The sequence below is a fragment of the Chelon labrosus genome, assembly GCF_963514085.1.
Source record: "Chelon labrosus genome assembly, chromosome: 14".
NCBI classification, from domain to species: Eukaryota; Metazoa; Chordata; class Actinopteri; order Mugiliformes; family Mugilidae; genus Chelon; species Chelon labrosus.
The window spans coordinates 8,464,765-8,475,411 of record NC_140347.1 but is presented as its reverse complement, the minus strand read 5'-3'; the positions used below and the strand labels follow the sequence as shown (position 1 = coordinate 8,475,411).

Below are 10,647 nucleotides of genomic sequence, written 5' to 3'. Positions count from 1 at the left end.
TTGAGTAACCACACATCAAACTTATTGGGTTTAGACGAAAGTACATGTATGAAACATTTAGTAAAGTATTTATTTAGTATTAAGTATTTTTTATTACTTTTTTTTTTTGTCCCTGAATATTTCTTATATTTCTTCTGTAATGGATTCATTATTAACATAGTGCAAATAAATTATCTGTTTACTGACCAATCATTTATACTTACTCTTTCTTACATATTATTTATCTTTTTCTTATCTTCTTCCGATACTTTCCTGGTAATATGTTTGTCGTCAATACTAAATAATCAACAACAAAATAATGAATCAGTTATTAAATGCACCTTTTCATAATACAAAAATCACTTAAAAAGCGTTGATTTCATATTGACAGTGTACAAAAATAAGACTTTAATGCAAACAGACAACTGTTATTAATCTGAAGAAAAAAACATCCCATTAACAAACAGTGACCCAACGCCGCCATCTAGCGGTCTAACACGAGAGTGCAGGTTACTTTAATAAGTCACTTTTTTTCTTTTTTTACACTCAAGTTTTTCTGTATTTTTACTTTTACCTAACCTTGAGGCAAGTATGTGTGAGAAAAACAAGTATTACTAAGAGTAATTCTGGTCCCTGTAAAGGGTTCCGTCAACATGTGTTTAACATAAGTCCCAAAAAGTTCAAACCAAACTGTCAGATGCACAAAATCACTTCAAGTCAGCGCTGATTACTAAAAATGTCTCGTCGAAAACAAACATGGCACTTCTCACCATCCAACATCATATGTGTTAACATTAAGTGCTCTTTGAACAGTTAGAAATAAATACATAATACATTTAAACATCCCGGTAATGTGAAAATAACCTCAAAACGACAACTAATATGAACCCTGACTTCTCTGATTTAATGTGCTCTTAAAGAAAAACATAATAAAATGCACAAAATCAACTGAATACAATCGGTCTCAGTATAAACGAGTAGATCTAAGCTAATAGAATAACATTTTAAGGTACATTTAAGGCCGTAATTCCAATTTATGCAGCATCTCCTTTGTACTCAGCTGGTTTCAGAAGCAGTTGCCGTCAGACTGCCTTCACATCAGATCACCTGTTACAGAAGAAAAGTTGGTCTTCAGCTCAGATTTTTAATTATTCTGACAAAACATTAAAGTCCGTGTAAAGCAAAAATAAATTTGTGTTATGAGTTTGTCACACCACAGAAACATGTGTCATTGACCACTGAGCCAAATTTGAAAGATTAAAAAAATCGCTAAGTATATAAAATTAGATCTCAAAATCATGGAAAAATTAGCACTTCTCTCTGCTGTGAGACGCTGGGGGCGTGTCAGTTAGAGGCGCTGGAGCCACGCCTTGAGCCAGTCTGCCTGAACCCCTACTCCCTGCAGAATGCCCTGAACATTTATCAGGCAGACCATGGGCCACTGGAGGCAAAGGCAAAATATTTTTTATTGAATTTGGTTGTAACTATCGGGGGTAAAGGGGACACTGCAGAGACGGGTCTTGGTGGTGATTTTGAACTCTCCACAGTAGCTCCTCTTGACAAAATCGATCCACCGTTTCCTTACGTTGTCCTCCGTTGGAAACTTAAATAAGCTAACGGAGCCGTTACCCTGCACACTGTGGCATCCAGGAAAGATGCACAAGCGACGACGAGGAGACATGACTGGTTAGCTGACTGGTTAGCTCGTTAGCTATCTGCAAACTATCGTAAGAGATGCTATCCGAGACTCGAGAGCGAGCGGGAAAACCACCGAAGCGAATGCGCTGAATGTATTTATACCGCTACAGCAGCAGGGGCGGGTTTATGCTAATGAGGGCCGCGTTACGTAACGCGGCCCCACTTACTGACCCGCCCATTAAATCCTGGACAGAAATCTTGAAAAACTTTCGAGAAGCCTAGCTCCAAAAATAAATTCTAAATGGTTGAATGGCTTTTACATGTTTTGAGGAAATACATTTATGACCTATTTAATGTGTTTAGAAGAAAATGTCAGAATTTGGTTTACACGGACTTTAATGTTGCATTCAGGTACTTTTGGAAATAAATCACATTTGAAACTCTAGATTGCTATTTCTTCTTTTTTTTTTTTTTTTTAGAGCAAACAATTGAATGGAAAGAATGGAAATCAATGGCTGGTCAGCTTGGAAATATATGCAAAACACCATACATACTGCAGTCCTTTATGATGGTGCCAGGCATATAAAGTACATTTATTAAGTTTATTGAGTATTTAAAATGATTCATGTGTTTGGAAAGGTGCCGTTGTTTGTGACTCCATGTTTAAAGTAAAAAGTTGATCCATGGAGCCAAAAAAATGGAAAATACAACTGGTTAGATAAACCAAAATGATCCTTTAACACAGCTGTCAGTTTTGTGACTGATTACTCAAGTTTGAGGTTTGTTAATCACGAGAATAATAAAGTTGTAAACGATGACGTAAACAAGGAGCGACCCAAAAAATATACATATATATCTTGTCGTTAGATTAAAACAAACTACTTAAGTGTTTCTTACATTGACTAGATCTGGACGCAGTGTTGAGTATCATCACAGCCTTCATCTTCCTGCCCACACTCTTCCTCACTGTCGTTGCCTCGTGGAGGAGCTACACCAGAACTCTGCTCCTGGAACCTGAACGTGTCAGACATTAACGTTTTGTACATTCACACATTTGCTGATATTTTTTTGTATTAAGAGTGTCTAAACATGTGCAAGGGCATACCGGAGTCTTAGCACGACGTCCATATAGTCGGCGTGTCCAGCATCCACCAGCTCCTTGGCGACATGGACGCCACCCGCGAGGACGTCCACCTTCCAGTGTGTGTTCGACACAAACTCCCTGAAGAAGATCTGGAGGTCCCTCTGGTACAAGCACTGCTGGAGGAAGAGCACCGCCTCGTCGCTCCACTGTCCGTCCACTCCGACTGGCTTCACTCCTCTCAGGGTGCAGGGGTAAGCCACCTTTGGGAGTTCTGCCATCTCCGCTGGAAGCCTCTTCAGCTTGAAGCAGTCATCTGACGGGATACATTCATAGTGACCATAATCCACCAGGTTGAGGACCACTGTGGTGTCGGCGTGAACGATTTCAGCCCTGCACCACTTCTTCTTGGACTCGGACTTCAACAGGCAGCCGGCGCCGGGGACGAGGTGGGCTTCAGGAAGAGGAGACATCTGCCCGGGCAGGTCGTCCAACGCGATGGACACTTTGCTCATGATTAGAAGTAAGTCTTCAAGGACGATGCAGAATTCAAATGGAGTTGCAACGGCAGCAGCAAAGCCACAGTAAGGTTTGTCGGTATCAACAGGAGCAAAGACAAGTTCCTGAGGAGGGTCTGTGTCTAAGGTAGAACCGCTTTCTGAGCTTTCAGCAGGTGAAGGAATCATCTCTTCATTTTGCTCCGGTGTGGCTTTGACTTGACGGACGAGCAACTGTTCATTCGGGACTATTTCAGTCATCCAAAGGTTGTCGACTTCAGAGTATTGCGCAAAAACCAGCTGGACTTCTTTACCTATTACGGGTTGGAGAGTTTCACACCACATGTGAGCATCCTCTTCCTCGCTCAACTCACACCTGATCACCTTGCATAACACTGCGAGGTCTGGGATTTTCATCAGGTCGCTGAGCTGTTGTCGGAGCGAGCCGCTTGGAATTTCTTTCACTGTTCCATGATCCACCAGGAAGACTGTACATTTTTCCTCATTTAGATGCTGAACGACGGCCCTTTGCCACTTGCTGTCTTGACCCTGCACCAAAACCTGGAGCCCTTGTTTGACGTCGCCTTGCGCCAGCACCTTGCACTTGTATAGGTTGCCAGCAATGCGTCCTTCCAAAGCTGTGAGCAAGTCATTGGTCCGAGTAAGCCTCACGTAAAAACTACCATCACTCTGGACTGACAGAACGACTCCCTTCTCTGCATCTTTGACTTTAACGTGTATGAACTCGTCTGTATAATCTGTGATCACTGTGACACAGGAGGTTTTTGTCGGTTTCTTTTTTTTATTCTTCTTACTGAAGGCTGTTCTTCTTCTGCTACGCCAGCAGCATTTCACCTTCACTTTGGTCAACATTGTGACAGGTGGTGGTTTTGGTGTCAACTTATCACCATCAACAGCAGACATCGTTCTTTCGTACTCACTTATCTCATTCTTGTACACTTCTTCTTTGAGGTTGTTCTGCTCACTGGGTCTTGGCTTGTCTTCGGTTTCACATGAACTCGTAGGAGGCTCTTCTTCCCTTTCTGTTTCAACCGCTGCTTCAAGGTCAACTTCTCCTTCTCCATCAACAATCTCAACCTTGACTTTCCAACGAGTTCCATACTCACGGACAAAGTCAACCTTGAGCGGCTTCTCCATTACAGCATCAGTGAAGGAAGCATCGTTTTCATACATGCTCGTGTCCAGCAGTGAGCATGCTATGCTGAATCTTGGTTGAGACAGATATTCCTTTGGTATGGAGTAGATCTTTTCCTGCCCTACGACCGCCCAGTTCCCATAGTCCACAAACTCAACTCTGAAAGAGGAATTGCCTTCGTAGGTCTTCACAACTGAACGATACAGAGCGCCATCCTCCTCATACTCGGCCAGAACAAGGTCACCGATTTTCACCGATGTGGTTGTCTTCAAGGAATCCCTGAAGATACCCGAGCTGAGATTGTTGTGCATTTCCAAGATGGCAGGTTCGTCCTCGGACAGCTGAAGGAAAAAGCTGTGAACTGAGTCAATGTGTGAGACGAAACACTTTGCCTCTACGCCTGCAGTCACATTCTTCTTTGGTAAACACAAGAGCTGAGGGGTCTCCATTTCCTTCCTGTGTCGTGGTGGATCTGACTTTGTTTTTCGGTTCTCTTTAGGTTGTTCTACCCGAGAGGTGTCGTGTGCTTTTACAGGTGCAACCTTCTTCAAATTCTCATTTTGTTGCTTTATCCTTGTGTACATTTTCTGAGGTCTCCCACGTGAAGGTGTTTTCGTGTTTTCTTTTTTAGAGGCTCTGTTGGCAGTGGGAGATTTTGAAGACGGCCTCTTAGGTTGACAGCTGCACCTGACCAAAGTATTTGGAGATCTTCTTTCGTCAGTATTTTTACTTCTCTTTGTGCAGCTCATGTCAAATGTAACTGCAGTCTTTGGTTTGCGTGAAAGGCTAAGAATGAGCTCCTTTACCTTCTCGTTGATGCTAACCTCTCCATCAAACAGCTCAACGTCAAACGAACCATCTTCGTTCTTTCCAAGTATGACGGCTCTCACTACTTTGTTGAGGACCGCACCGTGAAGCCATTCCTTGACATCTGCATAGAGCTCTTTTTTGGACACTGAACTGAGGATACATCTTAGCGCCTGCATCGGTGTGTACAACAAATCCGCAGAGTCCCTGGGAATGAACATGACGTTGGTTTTCTCTGATATATTTGTGTTTCCATAATCCACAAAGAACACACTGAGATGCAAAGGCGACTGAACGGGATGGACCACGCCCCTGTACCATTTGCCATCAAAGTACTTTGCCAGACAGAGCTTCTTCACAACAGCTCTAGTACTGGCTTGCATCATTTTTTCACTCTCCTCTGAGATTTTCTTTTTGAGCTCTTCACTGATTTCACAGTTTCTCTCAAGTTGGCAGTACACCTCCCACTGACTGTCAACATGAGTGACGTAGACTTCTTCTTCCTTTCCAGGACTTAGATCGTATGGAGAGTAGACAAAAGATTCGGGAAACACTTCTGACGGCTGCTTTGTCAACGTCACTCCTCTCGCCAGGCCCTGTTCTTTGAGTGTAATTGTTACGCTCTGTTTGGTTTGGGTGTTGTGCAGGTCAACAACATTGAACAGGCCCTTGTTTGTCACATTTAACTGGGAAACAACTTGACATTTTAGACCATCCGCGCTGTTGAGGACAAAATCTTTCAGCAAGTCACACGCCCTTGGACTCCAATCCCCATTGTTCTTGGCGCCAGTCGGTTCGATCAGGTTGTAAAGGCTGCACCTGAAAGCTTGCCCTTCCAAACAAACATACCCTGGGATTATTGCCTGAAGATTGCTCTCAGAGACTTGAATGGTAAAGCCAAAGTCAACCAACATAACTGTTGCGTTACCTGGCTGTCTTGCTGTGATAAGGCCCCTGTACCATCTTCCATCTTGAGGTGACTTGGCAACGCAACACAAGTCTCCTGATTGGAGGGGGACTGTGTGAGTCGAGTAGTGTTGTTGAACCTTTTCCATCAGTTCCTTTAACGGCAGAGCCTTATCTTGAGGCTGGCACCAGAAATCTGATGGAGAGCTGATGTAAGAGCAGCAGACAGCGAACTCACAGCCAGGTTTGATGCTTAAAGCTTTGAAGCTAGCAGGGCCTTGAGATTTCTCAGTTTCATTTTCTTCCTTATAATCATCCCATTGCTCTGAGTGCCTTGTTTCTTTTGTCATATGTATGTTATGTTTCACCACAGGCTCTATGGGCATGTATTCAGCTTGCTTGGAAGAGACCAGGAGTTCAGTGATACTCCGACTGTCGTCACTTCCCATCTCAAAGAGGTCAACGACAAATTTGTTTTTTCTCATCTGAACCACATGGACTAGCAAGGCTTTGTTTGACACGGCTCGTTTGAAAAAGTCAGACATGGCGCTGGTCCAAACGTCGTCCAAAGGAAAAACATTAACAAGCGTACAGCACATGGCGAACGCTGATTTGCTGGCAAATGTCTCGGGTATGTTCTTGATCAACATGTGTGGCACTTTTTCAATGTTCCCAAAATCAATGAAGAGAACTTCAGCTCCATGCTCAAACGTGTCCGTCACTACACCCCTGTAGAAATGCATGTCTTCCTCATAAACTGCACAGCACAGCGCCCCAAGCTCGGGATTCGAGAGCACGTCTTCGTGTAGCTTCGCTTGGCTGAAGTGGTCTGCCATTTTTGTCATCATATCTTGAAACTCATCGTTGCGTTTCTGTGTTCTGATCCAGAAGTGGTTTGGATTCTGCACATGTTCAACATAACCCACAAAGACAGAACCTACTTGCACCTCTTCCATTTCCACCAGCTTGTCCATAGATTTGCCAATGATTGTCTCACAGTACAAGTAGCCGCCCTGAGGTAACAAATTATTTTTTTCTGCCTCAAAAACTGCCTCAACCTTCTCAGAAGGAAGCTTTTGAATTGGCCCTGGTTGCTTCACATCATTATCTTCGACACCAAATACAGTGATAGAGTACAGATGCCGTTCTTCATCAAAACTACTGATCTCCACATCTAACACTGCTCCAAGCAAGCCTGCCTTGAGGAAAGCCAACTGCTGGGTTTCAGGCACATTGCCGTGACCAAATAGTGAGCATGGGAATGCCATGATGGGTGTTGAAAAGAAATCCAGGGGCAACCTGTGGACGCTTTCAACTTTGACAGTTTCAAAGAATCCGTAGTCAATAAACAAAACTCTAATTTGAGAGTTGACTGGAAGAAACTGCACATAGCCTCTGTACCATTTCCCATCTTTGCGTTTCACTGAGCAAAGTAAACCCAGGTTCTCTGGAGTTTTCTGATTGCGTTCCTTGGTTCTGTCTTCACAAATCACTTGCAACTTCTTTGACATCTCCCAAAGGTCTGTTTCCGTACTGGCCATCTGACAGTAAAACAGCCCAGGGTTGACGGCAGCAGTCACTCGGACTTTAGCACGTGTCCCGCAGCTCAATCTGGGCATACAGAACGTTAAGATGTCGTCATATCCCTGCAAACTGGATGATTTAAAGCAAAATTCTTGTCCCCTTGACTTTTCAAGGAGTAAGTCAGGAACCGGTTCTACGTTTTGTTTGAGTGGAGCCTCTGTGAGCATCTCAACCAAGAGTAAGAAAGTATCCGTGTCCACATGCCTCCCGAAGCCATGTCTAACAAGGTCGCTGCTGATATCAGGGGCTTCCAATAAGAGGACTTTGTGAGGAAGCAGGGCTTGAATGTAACCTGTGACATTTCTTCCCACCTGGCTTGAGAAGTACTCCTCCACTACAGAGTGGCAACTACTTTGAAGCAGCAGCACGTTCGCAAGAAAGCCGGAAACTATTTTTGGAGGCAGCATGAGCAATTCGTTTGAACATGAAGAAATGTGGGCAGCGTCGACACTCAAGACGTTACCGTGATCTATGAGGAAAACATCAAACAGGTCCTCCTTTCGGTTCTGAACTCTTCCTCTGTACCAGCGGGCTGACATCAAATCTTCTACGAGGCAAAACTCCCCGACATCCAGTGCAGCTTCGGTCTTTGGTACGTTCTGTATTGCGCCCTGCAAGATTTTATAGTCCAGTTCACATATAGTAAGGTACTGTGCCTGGAAGTGTATCAGGGTGGCTTCAGGGTTCCAGTCCAAGTGAGTTAACTTGAGGTCCACCGACCAGAGGGGACATGGTGTCAATGGACCTGAATCCTGGGACCTGTAAATTAAAGTGGCTTAAATTATCAACCTTCCATGATATGTACCTTTTTGTCTGCTGTTATATCTACAGTAAGTTTATAAAAAACTGCTGAAAATGTTTTATATAAACTTAATTTCAAGTAATTAAAGCAAATTGCCCTAACTCATCTCGTTGCTTAAGATGTCTTTCTGTGCCGGTTACCAATCACGGTCAAAAAGAACCCAAAGCATATTTTTTGCCATGTGTAAGAGCATACCTGCATTTTTTTAATTTCTTTACTTACTTTTCATGTTTAGAGCCCAACACCGACTGCATGGCAGGACATCCAGGAAGAGTCATATCCAAAACAAAACCTGAGAAAATAAGTACCTTAATGTATAAGATAAGCCTAAAAACCTATTGCTACTGTGTCACTGTAGCAATAATTAATTAAGTCAAATCTGACAGAATAAAAGTATGTCTCAAGATTATGTGTAATTTATGATTCAATAAAATATAATCATATCTGCTGTCCATTGGAAAAACGTCCATTAAACAGCATCGAAATCAGTGCAATAAACGGAAGGTCAAAACTTCATTAGAATTTATACGTTTTTAAGTTTTCTTCATTATTCAAGTAATTAATTGGCAGTTATCGATGCACAAAATGGTACATAGCAAGCGGGCAGTATAAAAGTTAATTCGGCGTATTTAAATTTTCAACATGTAACAAAATTTAAGTTAAAATTACAATTACTCACCGAATGAGCTACAAAAGACCCGTTTGTGTCAATATCTGGACATGCCTTCAGAAAAGCTATCAGTATTTCTGTCCAAAGCATTAAAACAATTGCTATTTCATAGACTTTTATTTACTTATTTATTTTTGGCCTGTTTAATCCAAATGCAGTGTTTAAAAAAAGAGCGGCTAGCTTAGCTGTCAGGACGCTACCTAGCTTAAACTTGAGTCATTTTACGTAGCGCAGACAGCTGCGCAGTTTCTACTGTTTTGACCACATGGTGTTGCCATACCCGCCGCAAGTCTCGGGAGATTTGTGGAACGGGATTTCACACGCGGTACTTTCGTGACCGTTATCCTTATCCTGATGCGTAATGTGCTAAACACTAAACGTTCATTTGAGCATTCATTAAGACTCCCGGTCAATTAATCAACACGTAGCCGAACATTAAAATTAAAACGTATAAATATATCGATTAACTAAAGCGGCCGAGTGAATGAGTATGGCGGGGCTCACCTGCAGAGACGAGGGAGACTTTGTCATGGCGGTGATACTTGACATTCAGACCAGATGTTAGCATTAAGCTAACATTGTCATGCTAGCGGTAGAGCAGCTAAAGCTAGCCTAACGGTCTGTTGTCTTACCTCATTTCCTCCTGTTCTGTTCACCACATTATGTATTAATTAATTTAATTTTATTATGAACTCTTTAAAAAGTCTTTAAATTTTTATTAATACATTATTCTGCTCGGAAATATAAAAATTTAGGCCCTTTTAAAGTTAATTTTAGTCAAAGTTTATGCAGAAAGTACTAATTATATTAATTAATTAATAAACGGCTACCATTAAACATTTTTACATATATTTCTTTATATATATATATATATATATATATATTAAATATGTTTATTCTTTTTAACATGCTGCATACATTATATTTATATATTATATCTACTTTGTGGGTATAGCAGCAAATCTGAATTAATTGATAAATAAAAGCGCAAATCACCTTCTGAAGAGTTTGCGGCCCAAACTAAATAAGCATTTTAAAATTTAATATTTTGTAGACATTAAGTTAGAGCCTAGGTTCTGTTTATGTGAAGTTATTAAAGAATTAAAGTGTAAAATCAGGCAGGAACAGGCCCCAGAGGTGAGTTCAGAAAGCGGATGAACAAAGATATAATCAACAGTTTAATAAAAATAATCATTTGCCATCCGTGTGTGGGGTGGACCGAGCTGATATAATTACTGTCGTATTTTATTTACCCAAGTAAAAGCCTCGATGAGCGTAAAATTAACTCATAAACAGCTTAAAGTGCTCACTAATGCTGTCTTCTACCTGCTGCAGTGAGCTCAGGGCTCTGTGAGGATCATGTTCTTTCATTCCTCCAGTGCTTTTAACACCATTCAGCTCTTTATGATGAGCGAGAAGCTGCTCAGGATGGATGTCAGCTCCTCCACTGTCTCCTGGATTACTGATTACTTGTCTGACAGGCCCCAGTTTGTGCGGCGATATTGTTGTCAGTAATGTGGGGGCACC

General features: G+C 42.0%; 1 protein-coding gene across 1 annotated transcript; it reads right to left on the bottom strand.

The window, feature by feature from the left end:
* Positions 1-377: 377 nt before the first annotated feature.
* On the bottom strand, positions 378-8,704 carry tdrd15 (tudor domain containing 15; the record flags this gene model as incomplete). The annotated part of the gene is made up of 4 exons (XM_084560382.1): positions 378-1,086; positions 2,515-2,631; positions 2,723-8,407; positions 8,673-8,704. 3 exons carry the CDS (start codon positions 8,702-8,704, stop codon positions 2,520-2,522), a joined length of 5,829 nt encoding a protein of 1,942 aa, XP_084416508.1. The 3' UTR covers positions 378-1,086; positions 2,515-2,519.
* Between the last annotated feature and the right edge of the window lie 1,943 nt (positions 8,705-10,647).